The sequence below is a fragment of the Mytilus californianus genome, unplaced genomic scaffold (genome assembly GCF_021869535.1).
Source record: "Mytilus californianus isolate M0D057914Y unplaced genomic scaffold, xbMytCali1.0.p SCAF_8, whole genome shotgun sequence".
In the NCBI taxonomy this organism is placed as follows: Eukaryota; Metazoa; Mollusca; class Bivalvia; order Mytilida; family Mytilidae; genus Mytilus; species Mytilus californianus.
The window spans coordinates 41,190,170-41,214,155 of record NW_026262734.1 but is presented as its reverse complement, the minus strand read 5'-3'; the positions used below and the strand labels follow the sequence as shown (position 1 = coordinate 41,214,155).

Genomic DNA, 23,986 nt, shown 5'->3' with positions numbered 1-23,986 from the left:
CAGGGTTAGTCCCCAGGGGTCATCCCGACCCCCTGCCATTTGAGAAAGTTCTAATATCTTGTAAATGATCGAGATCCCCACCCCTAAACCATATATATTCTGGTTTGTCGTGATAAAGCACATCAAATGTAAAACAGGGTTAGTCCCCAGGGGTCACCCCCACCCCCTGCCATTTAAGAAAGTTCTAATATCTTTTAAGTGGTCAAGATCCCCACCCCTAAATCATATTTATTCTGGTTTGTCATGCTAAGATGGTTTGAATGATATACAGGGTTAGTCCCCAGGGGTCATCCCGACCCCCTGCCATTTGAGAAAGTTCTAATATCTTGTAAATGGTCGAGATCCCCACCCCTAAACCATATATATTCTGGTTTGTCATGATAAAGCACATCAAATGAAATACAGGGTTAGTCCCCAGGGATCACCCCCTGCAATTTAAGAAAGTTCTAATATCTTGTAAGTGGTCAAGATCCCCACCCCTAAACCATATATATTCTGGTTTGTCATGCCAAGATGATTTGAATGATATACAAGGTTAGTCCCCAGGGGTCATCCCGACCCCCTGCCATTTGAGAAAGTTCTAATATCTTGTAAATGGTTGAGATCCCCACCCCTAAACCATATATATTCCTATTTGTCATGTCTCGAACATTTGAATGATGTATACGGTCAGTCCCCAGGGGTTCCCCCCACCCTCAATGTTCTAATATCTTGTAAATGGTTGAGATCCCCACCCCTAAACCATATATATTCCTGTTCGTCATGTAATGAACATTTGAATGACATATAGGGCCAGTCCCCAGGGGTTCCTCACCACCCCCAATGTTCTAGTATCTTGTAAATGGTCGAGATCCCCACCCCTAAACCATATATATTCTGGTTTGTCATGCAAAGATGATTTGAATGATATACAAGGTTAGTCCCCAGGCATCACTAATACATATAACTTTACTGGACCAAACCAATTTTCACTGGATGTTGCCCAATGTCAGGCGACCCTGGGAATTTTGAATTATGGGAGCTTCGTTTGGGAGACTTCGTAACAGCATCCTGTTACAATCATTTCTTGTTAAATATTGAAATCAAATGTGTAATCAAGCACTGCTCTCATGTCCTTACTGAAATATCTCCCTGTCATGGGAACACTCCATATTCGTTGCTTTTGTGGTTAATGGCGAAGGTCCCACAAGAGAGATTTCGAAAGATCTTATTTAGTCCCAGACAAGTTTATGAACATTAATTTACGTTTACTTTTAATATGAAGCTGTCGTGAAAAATGTTTATATATCAGGTACAAATGTATATGGTTGCATGTCATTAACCTAACAGTGAGCACATTAGTTTCATTCCAGGCATTTGTTTTTTCAGTGTTTATTATCCTTCACTGTTATAAAACACTTTTTATACGACCGCAAAAAAATTTTGTGGTCGTATATTGGTATGACGTTGGCTTCGTCGTCCGAATACACATTGGTTTTCGCACTCTAACTTTAGTTTAAGTGAATGGATCTCTATGAAATTTTACCATAAGGTTCAATACCACAAAAGGAAGGTGGGGATTGATTTTGGGGGTTATGGTACCAACAGTTAAGGAATTAGGGGCCAAAAAGGGGCCAAAAATAAGCATTTTTGTAACTTCCAGACATAACTTGTGTGTTAGTGTATGGATCTCTCTGACATTGTACCACAAGGTTCCATATCACAAAGGGAATGCTGGGATTGAATTTTGGGGTAATTGCCTCCAAATTTTAGGAATTAGGGGCCAAAAAGGGGAAAAAAACAAGCATTTTTCTAGTTTCATGACAATAACTTGTGTGTAAGTGTATGGATCTGTCTGACATTGTACCATAAGGTTCCATATCACAAAGGGAATGCTAAGATTGATTTTGGGGGTAATTGCCTCCAAATTTTAGGAATTAGGGGCCAAAAAGGGGGAAAAAACAAGCATTTTTCTAGTTTCATGACAATAACTTGTGTGTAAGTGTATGGATCTCTCTGAAATTGTACTACAAGGTTCCATATCACAAAGGGAAAGCTGGAATTGATTTTGGGGGTAATTGCCCACAACGTTTAGGAATAAGAGGCCAAAAAGGGGCCAAAAATAAGCATTTTTCTAGTTTCCAGACAATAACTTGTGTTCAAGTGTATGGATCTCTCTGAAATTGTACTGCAAGGTACCAAACCACAAAGGGAAGGCTGGGATTGATTTTGGGGATAATTCCCTAGAAATTTGAGGAATTAGGGGCCATAAAGGGGCAAAAAAACAAGCATTTTTCTAGTTTCAGGACAATAACTTGTGTGTAAGTGTATGGATCTTTCTGAAATTGTACTGCAAGGTTCCATATCACAAAGGGAAAGCTGGGTTTGAGTTTGGGGGTAATTGCCCTAAATGTTTAGGAATTTGGGGCCAAAAAACAAGCATTTCCAGACAATAACTTGTGTTCAAGTGTATGGATCTCTCTGAAATTGTACAGTTCATACATGTGAACCTCCCGACGGGAGTACAATAATCCCGTTTTCAGGGGTCTCCTCCCGACCTCCCGTTGAAGACAAAAAAATGTCGTGTATGAAATATTTCATGAATGAAAAATTTCAGCCAAACATATCTGGTGTAACTGACATTACTGAAGTTATATTTTACCTGTAAATCAATTAAAATGCATAATTATATGGCCTCACTTGTCACCTTGGGTGTCAAACATACTGGTAATAAACGATTTTTACCTCAAGCTAACTGCCGTTGTGTAATAAAACTTTGTTTATCTAAAATGAATGTTGGGTTACTTCCCTTGATTTATCCTGTTTTAAGTTACTTTCCTTTAAATAATGTAAATTTTTAAAAGAATATAAATAAAATATAAATTGAACAAAAAATCATAAAAGGATGGTAATTAAATGATTTTAAATGTTTTAGGACAAATAAAAAAATAATAATTTGAAAATTATTTGAGGGTTCTATACTTCCTTTCAAGGCTTAAATTGAAATTTATATAATAACTATGACCCATGATTACAGTTTGAATGTGTTACTTATCATGCATTAAAAATCTACTTGCATAAAGATAAAAATAAAAGATCTACTTGCAGATAGATAAGCAAATGTTCTGATTGCAATGAATAATGGTAAAAAAAGATATGACCTAAAAAATTTAAAGAACATACTGAAAAAGAAGAATGTTAGATTGAACAAGTTGAAAGTTTAAAAAGATAGAGAAAATTTATAAGTACAAAGGTACTATAAACATAATACATTCGGATGGAAAGTTGAAGAAAACACACTTTAACAGACAATTTCTACAGCACACGGTTACATTTACGACAGAATTTATGTCGATAAAAAACATCTGATCTGAGTCCTAATCTCCAAAACTCCTGATCTTAGTTTCACAGTCCATCACATGTACATGTATGTGTACTGCAAGGTACCATACCACAAAGGGAAGGCTGGGATTGAGTTCGGGGATAATGAATCATAAGGGGGTTCAAAAAATTTGGGGGGGGGGGGGGGTTTCCTTTTTTTCTTTAAAATTTTCCATTTTAAATTGGTTATTTCTGATTTATATATAAAAGCAAATAATAATGATATGGTTTGAACAGATAAATTAAAAATTTTTAAGTTCTTAGACCACATTTATTCTGTGTCAGAAACCTATGCTGTGTCAAATATTTAATTACAATCCAAATTCAGTGCTGTATCAAGCTTGAATGTTGTGTCCATACTTGCCCCAACTGTTCAGGGTTCGACCTCTGCGGTCGTATCAAGCTGCGCCCCAGCGGAGCATTTTATTCAAATAGCCCTTGTTAAACCCAACATATTTTTTACAGAAAATGTCTGGTCGAGCTCGAGGTAGAGCTCGGGGTAGAGCCCGTGGAGCAGATCAGACAGAGCCAGCCAGAAGACCTGGAGAAGGGGAGTCGAAGTCTATGCCAGTGAGTATAATGCAGATGTGGAATTTGCAATCAAAAGCTAATAGCCTATTCGGGCTGAAAGTTCTAACATAAAAAAATCTATTACAGTATTAGCCCTGATTGAAAAACCCTTCAATTTATGTCATATGTAGGAGCAAAACACTCATGTTAATTTTACTGTAGATTGGCCAAAAAAAAAATATTTGGAAAAATATTTACAGACTATGAACAGAAATGTCTGGATTTTAACAGCGCTTAACAAGAAACGTCACTGAAATTGTGTTTGGTCTGAGCAAGCCTTTTTAAATGGGACATAAGGGACTATCTTAAACTTAAAAACAAATCAAAACATTTACTGGCAGATGTGTAGAGACAAAAAAAATCTAGATGAAACAATGTACAGAAAAATTAGTTGTTGGCAGTTGATACATTTACATACAACATGGCATTATAAACAAAACAACTCAAAAATATTTGGTTTACAGATCGAATAAAATTTGCAAGTTATTCACCTGCAAAAATCTATTTTGAAAATTATTTTGAATTCATAATGCATTGAACTAGGGCTGTTTATGTACTTGTCTTGCAGGCTCCTACTTCATCAGCTCCTGCTCCTGCACCTGCAGGAGGTCCTCCGGGGCCTAGTGGTAGGGCTACCTATAGAGGTGGAGCTGCTGTCCCACGTCCAGGTATGGGAGGGGGCGAAGGCCAAGTTCCAGCTGATGAACTTGCAAAGATGAGTATTGGGACTGGTGATGCTAGTCAGGTAACTCAGAAAAGGAGACCTCGTTACACTGATCCAGAAACAAAGCCTGCATGGATTACGGACAAAAGAGGTAAAATCTAAGGCCTAATGGTCCAAATTGAGTCCAACAAATAAACCGACTGCAGAGAATGATGTGTTTTATTCAAATCCCAGCTTGTTTTTCTTAAGGGCTGGTCTGAGTTCTTGCTGTCCTACATGACTAAATATAAGCATCTGAAGTCACTGGATTCACTTGAATTGCAATTTGGCAAAAAAAAATTGTCAATTTTAGCAATATTTAATGAAAGAATATGTTAAATAACTTGAATGCGTTAAAAATATAAATGATTGAATCTGAGTGATCTTGAAAAATTTTAAATAAAATATTGAAATGTAATTTTACAAGGGGAGAAATTCAGGCTCTTGTCAACTGCATATCATAATTTTTTCATAGATCACTTATTATTGTAGGCCTCATGGAAGGATAAATATAACATCACTTACCAGTAAGACCTGTTTCAGAATTAATTGTATGGGAGGCACTTCTTTTAAAATTTGATGGGTGGTAAATTTATAAAGATAGCCTGGACATATATAGTAAATGATCAATTAAAATTTTGGGCATGGCATGGTCAAATAAAAAAGTGCTTTCCATTCCCCCTACATTTATTTCTGGAACAGATTCACAAATGCTCAATTGATTAGGAATTACTTTTGTGCACCAGCACTTCAATTTTGCTGAAACTTGATTTTATGAAGAAGAAAAAAATTTAACTTCAGGAGATTTGGATTGGTTGCAAACGAGACAACTATCAACACAGGACAAGAATGTCACTAACTACCAAGTTTCAGTACGGCCTTCAACAAAGAGCACAACCCATGCTGCATAGTAAGCTATAAAAGGCAAACTGTTAAAAGGCTTGTATAGTCCGCTGTTTTATTCTCCAAAATTGAACCTGCCAGAAGGGGTGCTGACTATAGAGTACAATAAGCAAGAAATAAGAGGAAAAAAAATCGTGAGATGGTTTGTTTACGTTCCGCCATGTTTGTTATTGATATTGTAGAGGGCCCTCTTATCATTTTTCAAACTAATAATTTTACCTAATCCATATTAATAAGTTATTTTTATTCAATATCAAATTAAAACTGATAAATTTAAAAGTTAAACACTTCATTACAAATTTCTTGTTTCTTTTCAATGCATTGATTAAAATAAACTGGTATCTGCTTGAATGAAACAATACAAAAAAAGTTAAAAAGACAACTGTAAACCAGCTTACGATGTGTAAATTACAAAACGTAATCGGTTAATATTCGTTCGGTTTCCGTGTTTCATACTGACAAATGTGTTTTATATTAGCTTAAAACCCTTCAAACATTAATGTAATAGATATATTTAACACTTTTTTACATAAAGATGGAACTGTTTTACTTTCAAAGTCGTATTATAGTGATATCTATGATGTACGGATTTCGACTCTCACCGTTTTTTTTCTTCTTTTACACATGCTATTCAAACTTCCAGTTTAAACACACACAAGTTTCTAAATTGTTTTTTGTGTGATTTAGACTTATTTTAACAATCGTTGAAGTGTTCTAGAATCATTTACAAGCAGTTTCAGCTTCTGTTTGATGATGGAAAACATGTTTTTCCAAGAAAATACCGCAAACGACCATGCACGATTTGAAATTACCGAAGTTTCATTAGACCTTTTCTAACAGTTACAAAAAGTTTTTTTACCTGAAATTTCGTGGGGAGAAGGGGGTGCAGACTATGTACAAGTCGGAACTATACAAGCCCGATTACGGTATATAAACTTGTAACATTGAAACCATAAACAATAGTGGCTGACTGCAACGAACAACAACCACTTGATTACAGTGCCCAGTGACAGGTACATGTAAAGAATGTGCTCACACAGAACTTTTGAAATAACGACACTTTTTTTCTATTCATAGGAACATCAGGGACAGCATTACCAGTGAAAACAAACTATTTCAGACTGGAATCCAAACCAGATTGGCATCTCTATCAGTACCATGTTGACTTCAATCCACCTGTGGACAGCAAGAGGTTGAAAATTGCCTTATTATTTCACCATGAAGAACTTCTTGGAAAGACGAAAGCCTTTGATGGAATGGTTCTGTTCTTGCCTCACAAACTACAGCAAAATGTATGTTGCAAGTGAATAATTCTGTTATTGATCAGATATTTTCTTAAAATATTATCTCGAACCGATCTTTTAGTTCTTCTAATAGATTTCTGTACATTTAACAGTCTTCACGTTTTACCACATGGCCAGCAGCCCAGGCTTGTAAAATTCCTTTCAGGCCTGTTAGAATCATCTCTATAGGCCAACAGAATCTAACTAAAATTTTCCAAAAGTTGAGCTGCGGGCCTGCAGATTTAAAAGTTTATCATGAAGATTGATTTAACAATGCAGCGTGGTTTAAATTAACCAGGTATATGTATGGGTTTCTTCTACACATTCATTTACATAAAACAATAGCACCCAATGTTGTAGAAGTCTTTTAAAGATATCCTATCTAAACACACCATCCCAATGTTACTGCTACAATCAGTTTTGGAACATTACTACATGTATATACAAGGTATTCTGTCTCAATCAAGGAACAGTGCTCATCCATTTAATTTTTAGGTAACTGAGGTATACTCAAAGAAGAATTTTGATGACACGCAGGTCCGAGTGACCATCACATTGACCAATGAACTACCACCCACTAGTCCTCAGTGTTTACAAGTGTTCAATATAATCTTCAGAAGGTAAGCATTATTTAAGTTGTTTGTGACACTATGTGAAATGAAATCTTTTCTCATTTTATAACATTTCAATATATGTCTCATTGTTGTTTGAATTAAGCATTATATTCTATTGCCAGTTGTATTATTAATTGTTCACATTTAACTTTGTTAATCTAATAAACTTTAAAAGAAAAATTGTTTCAACTAAGCAGTATGTATTTAACACCTAACAAGTGTTTAAATATCTTTAGGTCATTGCAGAAAACACCACCTGAGAAGCATGAGTTACTGTCTGTTTGTACAGTTAAAAAGTCTTCGAATACTATTCTTTGTATGGCAAAAATGTATATATAAATATTCTATATTTCAAATAACTTATGAAGAAACTTAGAATTTAAGTGTTCTGCCTTCCAGTTTGTCATTTGCAAATAATTTTATTACATTTTAGATAAATATAAAATAATTGGAAGAAAAACAGCTAAAATCAAGTGTAAGGAATGTATTGATATGGAATATTTCATTCCCTTGCTTGTATGTGAGATGTTCACTCGACACCTTCTTGAACGACATTTTTGATTTCAGGGTTCTAACGATGGTGGATATGCAGCTAATTGGAAGAAATTATTTCAATCCCAAATTGGCAGTTCAAATTCCACAACACAAGTAAGCCAATTTTATCCACAGACAAACAGTTTAATTATATATATATATATGATATGATTTTCTGAAATGCATATATATCAATTCGAAGTAACATTCCCATGGAATTAACATGAAATATGCATACTTGTAATAAAATATTAGGCCAAACAAAAAAGTTTTATGGTATCCTTTAGAAATGTATTGAAAGTAGGTAGGAATTATTTGTTATTTTAATCCCTGTTCAAAAGGAGGGGGCATACTGCCCAGGGGTTCAAATTAGCTGTGGTCCGAGGTCCGTGACCAAGTTTAATACAGGTTCGACCCTTCCTACCAGTAGTTAGATACACCCGACAGACTTTCATATTATTTCAGGTTAAAAATGTTACAAAAGCATTTTGAACAAAAAATATAAAAATCTTATATAAAAATATTCTTAAAATATGCAGCTTTACTGAAAGGAAACGTGTGTTTGCTTAAATTCTTCACAATTGATTTGATGTGTAGTCTCGTGACCGGTCGTTGTACAAGATATGGGGAAACTCGAGATAATAATAATAATTAATTTTAAAACATAAGATAACTAGTAAACAGTATGGGTCTGTTTGGTTTTGGGGTGACCTCTTCTAAAATAAAAACCTGATACAGCGGGGTTGATCAATGAAATGGCTTAACACAGCCCGAAAGACTGGATCTGACTAAAGACCAAAAATATGACAGGGAAAAACAAGAACTTAATTATTTTCCCTACACACACTGAAAGGGAAAGTGCCCTTATTCGTTGGACAAAAAAAAAACCTTAAAACTTGACCCATAAAAATCATGATGAAAAATTACCACCCAGCATCTACATGTATATATCTTGCCAAAAAAGTGGTTAAAAGAAACTGACCCCAATTAAGTTTGAAAACGAAGTTGAGCTGTTATCTGACACAAAGTAAGACCAGTGTGTTCTTAAGCAGCAATTGCAACCAAAACAAATAAAAAGGTACAAAGCGTTATTTAACACAGCGAAAAGGGGAAGAAGCCCTTTTCTGACTGAATTTAATTAAGAAATTCAGAAAAAAAATTATGTAGTAAGATATGATGAGTGCTTTTGAAAGTAAGCATTTTCTGTTTTTATGAATTGAATTTTCGGACCTAAGAATAAAGGAGGACCTTTAAGTATTTTTGGTCAAAGGTCCTGGACCTTCCATTGGCTAAAGTAAATTTGAACCCATGCTGGCAAACTATGTTGGTGTTTTCATCCGTCTTAAAAAAGTTTTCTACACACTTCCCTAGACTACAAATGGGCTTTCTAAAATTTGGGATTAAGCTTCATGTGAGAATGTTATACCCTATGATGCCTTTTCTCATCAAACACTTAACTTTCTGTTAACTGAATACTCATAACTTGTGCTTTTCTTTTTCACGAGTATATTTTGCACTTAATTAGCAATTAACTACAAAATATTACTAATAAAAACTAATTGCTAGACAATATTGTAAGAAGTTAATCTGCGCTGTGCTTGAGCCACATAATATAAAATAAGCAGATGAGGTATGATTGCCAATGAGAAAACTAACCACCGGAAACAAATTAACATAGATATTAGCCATTATAGGTTACCACATGTCCTTCAGCAATGAGTAAATAACAAAATGTAAAACAATTTAAATGAGAAAACCAACTGCCTGATTAAGTATGGAAAACAAATATGATATACAGCAACAAACGACAACCACTGAATTAGAGGCTATTGACTAGGGACAGGTAAATCTAGTTTTCAAGTTTTTGCACTGTTTGTATCTTTTAAAATGATTTTAGGAAAATATGAAATGTTATAAACATAAGGTAAATGTCAAACTATTTAATCTACTTTCACTTTCTATTTTCAGACTTGAAGTTATGCCAGGGTTTGTAACTTCCATACTGAGATATGAAACACAAACATTGCTGTGTGCTGACATTTCTCACAAAATATTACGAAGTGATACAGTCCTTGATATTATGTACGAGATGTACAATCGTTCGGCAGGAGATGCCTTTTATGAAAATTGTATCAGAAAATTTGTAGGATCTATTGTACTAACACGGTAAGTGATAATCTGTTCATTTTTTCTGCGGGTCATAATATTTAAGAAATAGTTCAATATGAATTTTTTCTCTATTTATAGACAATTTATACTTTCCCCAACCTAATTTATTATTATTTTATTTATATGATGCATATGTGGTTTCCTTGTTCTCCGTTCTTCATTGGTCAAAATTCAATTATGACTTGAAAATTTCTTGTTTTCATCTGATTTTTCTACTGTGACATTAAAAAAAAATCCATCATACTTGATACTTGAGGATGTGACATTAAAAAAAAAGCCACCATACTTGAGTATGTAACATTAAGAGCACAATCCTTTTGCTGATCAATGGAAAGAAAGACCAAGTTTGTATTTCTATTGTGGAAGAAAAACAAAGAAAAGATTATGAACGTGTCTGACGGATTTATTGAATTAAATCTAGTCTTAAACATGCATAACATATTTTATTTAGAAAACAAATCAAAGTACAACTGATGATGCATTTTATTTCAGATACAACAACAAGACCTATCGTGTAGATGATGTTGACTTCTAATGTATTTTATTTCAGATACAACAACAAGACGTGTCGTGTAGATGATGTTGACTTGTAATGTATTTTATTTCAGATACAACAACAAGACCTATTGTGTAGATGATGTTGACTTCTAATGTATTTTATTTCAGATACAACACCAAGACCTATCGTGTAGATGATTTTGACTTCTGATATATTTTATTTCAGATACAACACCAAGACCTATCGTGTAGATGATGTTGACTTCTGATGTATTTTATTTCAGGTACAACAACAAAACGTATCGTGAAGATGATTTTGACTTCTGATGTATTTTATTTCAGATACAACAACAAGACCTATCGTGTAGATGATTTTGAATGGGATTTAAGGCCCACATCAACATTTAAACTGCGAAAAGGAGAAGATATTTCCTATGTAGACTATTATAAGAAAAATTATTCCATAACTATTAATGACCTCAATCAGCCTTTGTTGGTAAGCAGACCCAAGAAAAAAGACATTAAAGTAGGAAGAACAGAAGTATTATACTTACTACCAGAATTATGCTGCTTGACAGGACTGTCCGACGAAGCCAGAGCAGATTTTAGTGTAATGAAGGATGTGGCAGCTCATACTAGAATTGCACCTCAGGGTAGAACCCAAACCTTAACCGACTTCATCAACCAGATCAACACGTAAGAATATTTTTACATTTACCTAGTGGAATAAGACTTGATTTCTTTGTGAACAAAATCTATTTTAATGAACCAGAAATTTGATGTATTGACTTCATTAAGAACATCTTAAAATCTTGGAATGAGAAATCATTTTATTTTTTACCTTTTATTTTAGCCTTTTTTGACAATAGATTTTAATTAATTTTTAAATAAGCAAATCAATGTTATACTAGAGTTAGACCAGAATAAACTCATTTCAACCAAATCAGAACTATTTATCAATTAGATGAGTTAACATCAATGACATATATTTGAATAATGGGTAGAATTTCCAACAAGAATAAATAAATAGGGAGCAAACATCTTTTTGCCAAAACTTTTTAAATGATTCATCTTACTGAAATCCTGAAATAAAGTTCATTTTGACTTTGATGAATTATTGTCTTATTGGCTATCATACAACATCTTTTATTATACCCCCGCTTTAAAAAAAAAAAGTGGGGGTATACTGTTTTACCTCTGTCTGTCTGTCCGTCAGTCTGTTCATCCGTCCCATGAATATTTTTCGTCGCATCTTTCTCGGGAACTACATCATAAGGATTTCTGAAATTTGGTTTCAGGGTTTATAAAAGTCAGCTATACTGTGTGATGCATTTTCAGATTCATCACTCAACAACTTCCTGTTTACCAAACACTTGCATATTTTTACACACTATTAAAATTATCCAGTTGTGGCGGTGGTATCATCAGTGAGCAGTAGCTTGCAGTTTCACTTGTTTTGTTTATTATCAATAGTACACATAGTCTTGCATTTTGATGGAATAATTCTTTTAATGTTCCTTCATTTGTTTTAATTTCAGTAATCAAGCTGTCAAGACAGAAATGGGAGGTTGGGGCCTTCGCTTTTCACAAGATCTGGTACAGATAAATGCTCGTGTTGCACCTCCAGAGAAGATAATGCAGAGATATGATGCTGTTGTAAGTATTATAGATGCTGTTGTAAGTATTATATACAGTGAGCACTTGTAAATAAAGTGGTGTGTTTAACGAAATTTAGATGCTGCACTTGCAAATGGAACTGCTGATTTTGTCCATTTCGGAATTCAGTGTTGATGGTAAATTAGGTGTTCACCTTGGTTATTTACCATTACTGGCCAGTCTCAAATAGAATGTTGGATGTACAATTCAAGATATTGTTAACCAGTGTGAATATGTAAAACTTTTATTTCCCTATATATCCCATATAAATATATACAATGTATGATTAGAAGATCGCAAAGGGGGAAGTTTGGTTGAAAAGATTGAGATATAAAATGTCTGTAAAAGTATGTTGGTTGACAGAAGGTGGTGCATGTATACCAGTCAGAATGGTTAACACTTACCATGCTGAATTGTTTTCAGAAAAAGTCTCATTTTCGTTTATTTGCAAAAATATGCAAATTATATGCAAATGAGCTTTACCCTGCTGCTGAAGCATATTGATTTCTTTAAATCTAAGGTAGGGGATCAAGGGTGGGGGGTGGGTGGTTGGGTGAGGAGGTGGGGGTGGGGGTGGGGGTGGGTGGGCGGGAATTTGCCCCAAAGTTGGTCATCATGTGCAAAAAGCGTCATTTTTGACGATTTTTTATCCTACTTCTTGACCCCAAAGACCGAGGGATGCTGATATAGGTATCCAGCTGTAGTCTGCATGTACAGTGGACCCAAGTCAACACATTAACCCCAATAGTTCTTAGGTTGGAGTGAAACTGATCTGGCAACACCAGTCTAAAGAAGGTCATTAGGACAAAAAATATGGAATTTCATGATTTTTTCCGATTTTGGACTTCAACTGGACCTGAAACCGGAAGTAGTCGTTTCCTCTGCGTATTTCAATAATAATTATGATCAGTAGATATATGCCTGCGGGTTTACACTATTTTTGAAAGTTTTAGGCCTCTGAACTTCCTGTGTAAGACACAGAAGGGAAGCCCACCCCTCCAGAAATAAAAGTTTTATCCGATTTTAATTTTCCAAGTTCGTATTTGAGCTCAAAATGCTACTTAAACATGAGAAACATGACAATAGATGGCCTCAGGTTGAGGGAACATGCATCAATTTCGAAATAAGTATCATAAAGTTGACCTCTAAAAGTATGGAGAGCCATTAGAGCCAAATAACGGTGGTCTGGGTCATCCCGTCATATGACGGGCACAGCATGGTAAGGGTTAAGAAACTCCCTGGTTAAAAAATGAGAGATTTGTGCCTTGTGTATGTGTGGTGTTGGAAAGTTAGGTGCTATGAAGTATGTGAGGTATGAACTAATCACATCTAATCCATATTGCAGCTGAATTATAAGCAAGAGGATGCAGACTGGAGCCGTGATATGCGGGGGAAAGAATTAGTTACTCCAGTAGACCTGCAAAGATGGGTAATTGTGTTCACAAGAAAGAACTCTGCAATGGCTCAAGACTTGGTTCAAACCTTAAGCAAAGTTGGACCTCCCATGGGAATGAGGATTAATCAACCAACTCCGTAAGTATTGATACTGCACACATCTTGAATGTGGGTGAACTTCATTAAATACTTGTACTCTATTTATTTTGAAAGATGAAAAATAAAAATGACAGGCAGTGGTTTCCTCGGAAATTTACTTGAGAGATTATGGCCATTTACCTCATTTAAATTATAAGTGTTACAAAAAAAAACCTTATAAAACATACCTTCATGCCCTAAATTTCGTTGAATCTGCATGCTACTTCTAGAATTAAGGGTAAATGGTTGGACAAGAAAACGCATTGTAAGACCACACAACCAACTACATTACAAGTGGACAATTTTTGTTTGTTATGCCCCCACCGTAGCGGAGGAGGCATTAAGTTTTACCCTTGTACGTACGTATGTCCCAAAGTTGGTTTCTGTACTCTAACTTTAGTTTGCCTCAACCAAATGTTATGAAACTTATACACAATTCTTATTACCACAACATACAGATCAAGTTTGAATTTTGGTGGCATCTCTTTTACTGTTCTCGAGTTATGCCCCTTGACAAATGGAAAAATTGCTGAATTTTTCGTTTCCGTTTTCTAACTTAAAGTTTGCCTCTACCAAATGTTATGGAACTTATACACAATACTTATTACCACAAAATTCAGATCAAGTACAAATTTGTGTAGCGTCAATTTTACCGTTCTTCAGTTATGTCCCTTTATAACTTTATATGATATGCAAGCGGGGGCATCATCTGTGTCCCATGGACACATTCCCCATTTATTGTAAATTGTGATGTTCCTTTGTAACCCTAAAATAATCCACGGGAGGCAAATCAAAAAATGTACAAATTTGTTCATTAGATTGAGTTTTAAGCTTGCTTGTTAAAAAGTCTATATTTGCCATTGCTTTCTTGCTTTTTCAGATGTGAAATTCCAGATGATAGGAATGATAGCTACCTCTCTGCACTGAGACAGCAAGTACAACAAGACACACAGATGGCTTTGTGTATTCTGCCAACAAACAGAAAGGACAGATATGATGCCATTAAAAAATTCTGTTGTGTTGATCACCCAGGTAGGGGAATTTATTTCTAATCGCATGACTTCTGCATGATCATAAATGTTACTTGTAAGAACTTAGTTTAACAATCCAATTTAACAAAGGATGAAAAGAGCAATGAATGCTGGGTTCAAAATGAGAAATCATACTGAAATTAGAGGGGGGGGGGGGGGGAATTGGGTCATATGTTCTTTATGGTTTTATGTTTATGTAATGTGTGAAAAATTACAAGAAATTATGTTGGTTGTGGGGGATTTTGAAATTCCCTTCTTACCTCCTACACCCATTTTAATGGGATCGTAACTTTTTTATTTTGATAAAAGGAAGTGATCAATGTTCTTCAAAAGGGAATAGACCTTTAAAATGTATGTATCACAAAATGTGACTAAAACAAGAAAAATGTGAAATTTTAAATCAGTCAATATTAACTACAACAAATAAAAATGTCTTTTGTCCTTGCACAAATGTAGAATACTACCCTAGATGTTCTTAAAGGAATAGTATTCTAATCCCAACATTCTAAAGGGGAGGTAAGAAAATCCACTAAAATAAACTAATAACTGGGAGAAAAAGGGGGGGGGGGGGGGTATTTTTTTTTAGTTTACTTGCAGTTTTAGTTGTAAATGAAAACAATTTTGAATATATTTTGTAGTTCCTAGTCAGGTTGTGGTAGGCAGAACATTGTCAAAGAAGCAGATGTTGATGTCAGTCGCTACTAAAATAGCTATTCAGTTGAACTGTAAACTTGGTGGAGAGGTTTGGCATCTAGAGATTCCAGTAAGTATTTATAGTACTACTAAATATCTTATCACATGATAAATCTAATATAGAAATGTCTACTTGAGTAATATATTTACATTTTATCTGGTGGTTATACGGTTGTCTTTTATTTACACAAGTCATTGATGTTCAAAAGGTACTGCTATCTATTGTATATTTTGTATTTGTTACGTGTGATGGTGCAGTCGTAAATGAGACTAAATAATCTTGAAATAACATATAATTTCTGGTTGGAGTTGGGTAAGAGGATTCTAGAGCAGTTCCATTTCAACATGCATGATATCCAGGAATCCACCTATAAAGGCAATTTTGGAATACCCTGTTTCATTTACAGTTTATTAAAAAAACTATGACATTCATCCCTTGTGGAGTTTTCAAAGTGCCTTCCCTGGATCCCATGTATAATTTTATGGTACAGCACTTAGAACATTTTGTTATAGCCATTTTAACATAATATAGGCTTCAATATTTATAACTATAGAAAGCAGTGATTTGGTGTTTTAAAGTATTGTAGCTGTGTGCACTATGTAGGTGTTAACTGTTACTTATACATTATAATTAGTTTAATTAAAACTTAATGTGTGAAGTGTTGCTTTAATCACCACAAAACTATTGGATTTATTGTTAATTTGTTCTAATCATGAATGCATGTCACTAGACATTTATAAGCAAACAAAAATTTCTATAATAGCAAAATTTTCAAATTTACTAGGAAATGCAATGTTGGCTATTTCCTTTAAATTGATGTGAGAGGGTAGGAAGAGACTTAACAACATTCTTTTTGTAATTTTGAATCCATTAAATTGACAAAGACCTGTACACGCATATATTTATTACCTGGGGATAGTGTTTAATTATTGAATATGTGAATTGTAGGAATTATATATATGTTTGCTATTGAGTCTTTAACTCGTGCATTTGTGATTATTTTGTGTGTGCTTCCTCTACCTAGTACTACTTGTTACCTCTACAGCATGGATTTAGTCAAACTGTTGCTAAATCGTGGGTGCTGTGCTTCTTGAAACATTATCATTCTGGAATGTCTGCTCCAGAATTTACAGTGGGAGCTTCATTTATCATTGAAGATTTCTTAATATTCTGGAACCTGCATTCTTAAAAGGACTGTTTCAGTATTGTAACAATCGTTACACTAAGAAATTATTTGTTTGGAGATGGGAATTTTTTGATAAAGTATATTTAAATATTGAGCAGATAGATATTTAATAGTTCAAAGTTCATGCATTCAAATTATTTAAAAATAGTTCCATAGTGCCTGTTTTTTATAGGCTGCTGATCAAGGAATTTTAATCAGTTCTGAAGTAAATGTTATTATTTTTATGATGCAACTAATTTTCTGAAACAGTCTTTTCCTACATCTGTATTATCATCACTCATTTTCATTGCTTTTCATTTCTCCTCATCAATCAGCTGAAGAATCTAATGGTGATAGGTATTGACAGTTACCACGATTCGGCCAAAAAAGGTCGGTCTGTAGGTGGTGTTGTTGCCAGCATTAACCCAGCCTTGACAAGATACTATTCACGCTGCACTTTCCAACATTCAATGCAAGAGTTGTCCGATGGTCTCAAAGTCTGTATGAAAGGTTGGCATTTCAACTGTTGGCCTTATATTTGAGTTTATAAGGGTTTGTTGAGGTTTTCTACTACATGTAACAATATCATAATCCAGCAATTGTTATACAATATCACTGCTGTATGGTAGGTATTGCTCCTCTCTGAAATAGTCTCCCCTTAGAAGTACACATCTGGTAAGATTTGAATAGCTGTAGTTTGATGGTAAGCTTTTTTTGAGGAAGTAACTGATGTAATTCTGAAAAGTTGGATAGGAAACTTGATAATATAAGGTAAGAATGTCTGCACTTGGCTGTTTAATCTTGTGGTCCTATGTCTTCTTTTTTGATGTGATGCATTCCTTTATCTCAGTGGAGACGGCCAAGTGGAGATAAAATTTAGTTCTTGGTTCCATTTTCATTTATGTCATTTTTATCTGCTATCGTATTGTGATTGTACTTGTATTTGCTTCTGTGTAACTTGTTGGCTTTGCTATGTGTCATGTTTGCTGTTGCATGAAATGCTTTGCTTTATGTGTTTGCTGTTGCATGAAATGCTTTGCTTTATGTGTTTGCTGTTGCATGAAATGATTTGCTTTATGTGTTTGCTGCTTGTGTTGATGAATGATGTTGATTGCTTTAGTATGAATTAATATTAAAAATGTCTTATTTACAGTAACGAAATAAATTAAAAACTGAATTTGCCATTCTAATAGAATGTCTGTTATGATTCATTCGATTCTGTATAGAATATGTTCATAATTATTACTTCTTTCTTCAGATATAGAGATATGTTGTAGATTTTATTAACAAGGCCCCAAAAAATACATGTCTGTTAAGGGTGACATTATTTTCACAAGACCAAAGGTGAAATGTACTGTCGAAAAAAAAATTTGTATGTACTACAATACATAAGATTAAATATGGAAACATGGTGACAGAAGCTTGCAAAATATTCCTGAAATGGATATTTGGTCTCTGGAATACCACGTCGTCTTTATATGGTATTTCAATAAAAATCAGAAAAAATATCGTCCCTCAACAGACTTTTTTTTTGCGACAAATTTTGCTTTGCTTATTTTTGATTGCATACTACTATATGGAAACTTGTGCATTAGGGCTGTTCCAATAAAACGTGTCTGGTACCAATGGAAGACACTTGTGATGTATAGACTATTTTAAATTTCCATCCACACTTTTTACTGTACAAAAACACAGACTCATAGATGAGATTTTAAAGTGCCTTTCATAGGTCCAATGTATGCTTTTTGGAACAGCCTGTAGAATTAGTTTACTAACAATTTTCGAAATGCTGGTTAGCCCTGAATGTCCAAGCCGTTGGTTTCTCAAAAAAAAAAAGGTTCATGCTTGCACATGTTTCATGTCAAGTCCATGTTTTTTTTAAGAATTAGTTCCGTAACAGTTTGTCTTGTTTCAAAATTGTGACTAGTGATTCCACAGAATTCTACTTGTCTTATGGTCCATTTAACACACCCTATGTTTACTGCAGTAGCAAAAGCCAGTAAAGGGTGTTGTGAAGAGATTTGGAGAGCCTTTAGAATTGCAAATGACTGTTCTACATTAACTTGTTTTAAAAATATTGTTACAAAAAACTATTTTTGTCTTTAGATTGCAATGGCATTCAATTTAGAGACAATTAAAAGTGTGAAACCAATGCCAATATGTAACTTAATTCAGAAATTGGACTGTCAAATTTTAATTTTTGCAGATAAATACAAGTTTAGGTGGAACAGAATTTCATGTGTGAAGTTGTAGACCAAGTGAAAAATCTGTTGAATTTGCAAAATTGCATGAAAATTAGCTGTACTAATTGCTTTTTGCATTAACTTTCAAGTGCTTATGAATAACCTGAAATTTTGTTTATGTTATGTTGCAATATGATTATATGATAACAAGTAATGTTACTTCGAAACTCTTAGTTTTGAGAGAAAATGCAATTTACTCTCAATATTGATTAGAAATTTTGACCAAATTTTGTAAAGCTCAATCATTCACGAGGTTCGTGTGGCAATGTCCAGTAATAAATGGTTTGGTCCACTGAGGTCCAAAAAACCTTTGGAACCTCTCAAAGCGTGACCTGTGCAAAATATTCCCAATTTCCTGAAATCTGAAAACATATGATCTTGATAAAGTTCAAGGAAAACATTTAAACTTTTCGGACTGGATTTACTGTAAAAAGAAAATGTAAACAACCTTTTGTATTCAGTAATTTTTGGAAAAAAAACAAAAGAATTACTTATTATTAAGTAGTCATATTGCAACTTTTATATTTGGTTGTTTGTTATTGTTACTTAAAAGCAAGATCTGTTTACAGCTTAAAGGTTTGATGGTGGTAGGTATCGATACATACCACGATTCTGCCAAGAAAGGACGTTCTGTTGGAGGTATTGTTTGTAGCATGAATAGAAATCTTACCAGGTATTACTCTAGTTGTACATTCCAAATGCAGACCCAGGAACTCGTTGATGGAGCATGTATAAAAATGCGAGGTACGGTTATTCAATGAAGTGAAAAAGAGGTTTTGTTGATTAATAATTTAGAAACTTTTATTGTATCAATCATTAATCTAATCATTAGATATGAACAAGCTCAAATACTTGTAAAAGTAATTTAATTTGTTAAGAGGCAACTGGCTCACAAACTGAAAAAAGTTCAAAGGACTTCCAATATTAATTTGTATGTGAAAAGCCTAGTTTACAAATCAATAAACTCGGTAAAAATGATCTTGTATTACAAGTTATAAAGACGGTGTTAAGATAAATTTATTATGCCACTGCCGTAGTGGAGGGGACATTAAGTTTTACCCTTGTCCATCTGTACGTTCGTAAGTCCCAAAGTTGGTTTCCGTTCTCTAACTTTAGTTTGCCTCAACCAAATGTTATGAAACTTATACACAATACTTATTTCCACAAAACACAGACCATGTTTGAATTTTGGTGGCGTCACTATAACTGTTCTAGAGTTATGCCCCTTTACAAATGGAAAAATTGCTGAATTTTTCATATCCGTTTCTAACTTTAGTTTGCCTCAACCAAATGTTATGAAACTTATACACAAAGCTTATTACCACAAAATACAGATCAAGTTCGAGATTGGGTGGTGTCCACTTTTACTGTTCTTGAGTTATGCCCCTTTATAAACATAAAAATTGCTGAATTTTTCGTTTCCGTTCTCCAACTTTAGTTTGCCTTAACCAAATGTTATGAGACTTGTACACAATCCTTTTTACCATAAAACTCTGATCAAGTACAAATTTGGGTAGCGTCACATTTACCGTTTTTCAGTTATGTCCCTTTATAACTTTATATGATGTGCAATCGGGGGCATCATCTGTGTCCCATGGACTAATTCCCCATTTATTTTTTTATCAAAACCATAACTATTTCGGGGCTTTTCCTTTAAAACCTATTTAGTATCACTCAGAAAATTGAGTAACCTCACATAGAAGAAATTTAAGAGACCTGCATAAATGTTTAATTTTTATATACACATGAAAGATACACACTAATGAAATAGCATCCAAAATCTGACTTATCTATGTATAAATAATATCAAGTCTATCATTTATTTTGATTTTTACTTAAGATTTTCTTCACCTAAGAACAGCAAAGACTTCAAGAAATGTTTTGTACAAGTATTTGCTTAAAACTCTGAAAAGTTAAAATATCAGAAAATCAATTAATTTTTATACGACCGCAAAAAATTTTTGTGGTCGTATATTGGTATGGCGTCGTCGTCGTCCGAAGACACATTGGTTTTCGCACTCTAACTTTAGTTTAAGTGAATGGATCTCTATGAAATTTTACCACAAGGTTCAAAAGGAAGGTTGGGATTGATTTTGGGGGTTATGGTACCAACAGTAAAGGAATTAGGGACCAAAAAGGGGCCAAAAATAAGCATTTTTGTAACTTCCAGACATAACTTGTGTGTTAGTGTATGGATCTCTCTGACATTGTACCACAAGGTTCCATATCACAAAAGGAATGCTGGGATTGATTTTGGGGGTAATTGCCTCAAAATTATAGGAATTAGGGGCCAAAAAAGGGGCAAAAAACAAGCATTTTTCTAGTTTCATGACAATAACTTGTGTGCAAGTATATGGATCTTTCTGAAATTGTACTACAAGGTTCCATATCACAAAGGGTAGGCTGGAATTGAGTTTGGGGGTAATTGCCGAAACTTTTAGGAATTGGGGGCCAAAAAGGGGCAAAAAATAAGCATTTTTCTAGTTTCCAGACAATAACTTGTGTTCAAGTGTATGGATCTCTCTGAAATTGTACTGCAAGGTACCATACCACAAAGGGAAGGTGAGGATTAAGTTTGGGGGTGATAAATCATAAGGGGGTTCAAAAAATTTGGGGGGGATTTTTTTTTTTTCCTTTTTTTTTTCTTTTAAAATTTTCCATTTTAAGTTGGTTATTTCTGATTTATATTTAAAAGCAAATAATAATGATATGGTAGGAGATACACACCAAACAGGATGTGTAAATTATTATATAATAAGTATTGTGCAATAGCAAGAAATTTTCAATTGCACAGTATTGCACAATAGCAAGAAATCTTCAATTGCACAGTATTGCGCAATAGCAAGAAATCTTCAATTGCACAGTATTGCGCAATAACAAGAAATATCCAATAGCACAATATTGCGCAATAGCAAGAAATTGTCAATTGTACAGTATTGCGCAATAGCAAGAAATATTTAATTGCACAGTATTGTGCAAAAGAAGATACTTCGTATAAATTGCTTATTTCTTGACCAATTTCAATGGGGTTTTATTCTTGAATTCTTGGGGTTCTTTAATATGCTGAATCTAACCGTGTATTTAGTTTTTGGACTTTGGGCCCCGTTTTTAAATTGGTCCACATTGAGGTCCAAAGGGTCCAAAATTAAACTTTGTTTGATTTCATCAAAAATTGAATTATTTGGGTTCTTTGATATGCCGAATCTAACCGTGTATTTAGATTCTTAATTTTTGGTTCTGTTTTCAAATTGGTCTACATTAAGGTCCAAAGGGTCCAAAATAAAACTAAGTTTGATTTTAACAAAAATTGAATTCTTAGGGTTCTTTGATATGCTGAATCTAAACATGTATTTAGATTTTTGATTATGGGCCCAGTTTTCAAGTTGGTCCAAATCGGGGTCCAAAATTAAACTTTGTTTGATTTCAACAAAAATTGAATATATGGGGTTCTTTGATATGCTGAATCTAACCATGTATTTAGATTTTTTAATTTTTGGGCCCCGTTATCAACTTTGTCCACATTGAGGTCAAAAGGGTCCAAAATTAAACTTTGTTTGATTTCATCAAAAATTGAATTCTTGGGGTTCTTTGATATGCTGAATCTAACCATGTATTTAGATTTTGGATATTAGACCATAATAGGTGAATGTCCAATTTAAAATTTTTAAGTTCTTAGACCACATTCATTCTGTGTCAGAAACCTATGCTGTGTCAAATATTTAATCACAATCCAAATGCAAAGCTGTATCAAGCTTGAATGTTGTGTCCATACTTGCCCCAACTGTTCAGGGTTCGACCTCTGCGGTCGTATCAAGCTGCGCCCTGCGGAGCATTTTATTAAATGTTAAATCGAGTTCCATTTGTTGTAAAAAAGCAATTTATGTCAGGAATGTAATAACTAGTAATAACTATGAATTACAGGTGCCCTGGAGAAGTACCATGAAGTAAATGGTGCATTACCAGAGAGGATTATTGTGTTTAGAGATGGTGTAGGTGATGGACAGCTCCAGGCTGTACATGAACATGAAATACCACAAATGATTGATTGTTTCAAGAAAGCAGGTGGTACTGAATACAGGTAGGTCACAAATGGTATTATCCCCAGCGCTACAAGTTATCGGGGACATAGAAATACCAGGTGTCTGTCTGTCCATTCTTGATAGTGCTCTTGCGTGTACAATTTTTGTCAGATTTTAATAAAAAAATTGTAGCAAAAGTTTATCAGCAATGTCTTGGAAAAGTTCAAAAATCAGTGCCATTAACTATATGGAAAATTGCATTGTTAGGGCTCGTGTCTGTACAGTTCTTGCCAGATTTTTTTATAAAACTTGTATCATAGGTTTATATCAGCATAAATATATATGTCTATAAATCAGTGCTGATCAATTGTTTTTAAAGGAGTTGGCCCCTTTGAAATATTAATTATATCGGGAATTACTTTGCATTTGCTCTCCAGTCTTCATTTTATAAAAGATATTTTTAAAAAGTTTTAAAGAAAAAAAGTTGGGTTTTTTTTTTGTTGTTTTTTTTTTATTGATAAAATATGTGCAATGAAATTGGAACTCTGTTCTTTAATTTGTTTAGATTTTTTGGAAGTAGGTCAGTGTTCCAATCAACTTTGATCAAGTTTGTTGATTACTGTATCACTGAATGATTGATTTTTGCTTGCTTAACATGCAGTGGTAAAAAAATGTGCATCTTCAGGACCAGAACAGGTTAATAGTTAAAACAATAGGTAGATTCTTCAAAGTATGTGGACTGGTATAAATGGATTTAAGAAATAATTCTTCCATGCCATGCTCTATGCTCATTTTATAATGGGTAGACAGAGCATAGAGCATGGCACGATAGAATTATTTCAATTCTAATAGGAAAATTAAGAACTTGTACATCGAAGTGGGCCTATTATACACGTTCGAAAGGCAGCCATTATGATTTTATGAAGCCAAAACGATACTGAGTCTCGTCCGTTCCATGATAAAAAATGAACAGATACATGTAAATTTACTTTTAGAGTGATTTTATTTAAT

The 23,986-nt window shown here is 34.1% G+C and overlaps 1 protein-coding gene across 4 annotated transcripts in view; it reads left to right on the top strand.

The window, feature by feature from the left end:
* LOC127712517 (piwi-like protein 1) overlaps nt 1–23,986 on the top strand; it is a 37,427-nt gene that overhangs the window by 6,660 nt on the left and 6,781 nt on the right. For 2 of the 4 annotated variants that reach the window (XM_052218997.1, XM_052218996.1), the window contains exons 2-14: nt 3,826–3,930; nt 4,499–4,745; nt 6,614–6,828; nt 7,315–7,439; nt 8,001–8,081; nt 9,936–10,133; nt 10,977–11,330; nt 12,173–12,290; nt 13,636–13,823; nt 14,704–14,855; nt 15,493–15,617; nt 19,526–19,700; nt 22,878–23,034. In XM_052218997.1, the coding sequence (XP_052074957.1) occupies nt 3,829–3,930; nt 4,499–4,745; nt 6,614–6,828; nt 7,315–7,439; nt 8,001–8,081; nt 9,936–10,133; nt 10,977–11,330; nt 12,173–12,290; nt 13,636–13,823; nt 14,704–14,855; nt 15,493–15,617; nt 19,526–19,700; nt 22,878–23,034 (2,237 nt within the window). In that variant the 5' untranslated portion in view covers nt 3,826–3,828. Of the gene's footprint in view, nt 1–3,825; nt 3,931–4,498; nt 4,746–6,613; nt 6,829–7,314; nt 7,440–8,000; nt 8,082–9,935; nt 10,134–10,976; nt 11,331–12,172; nt 12,291–13,635; nt 13,824–14,703; nt 14,856–15,492; nt 15,618–17,048; nt 17,224–19,525; nt 19,701–22,877; nt 23,039–23,986 lie in introns of those variants that run through there. The other 2 variants (XM_052218995.1, XM_052218998.1) reach the window with 2 other exon arrangements.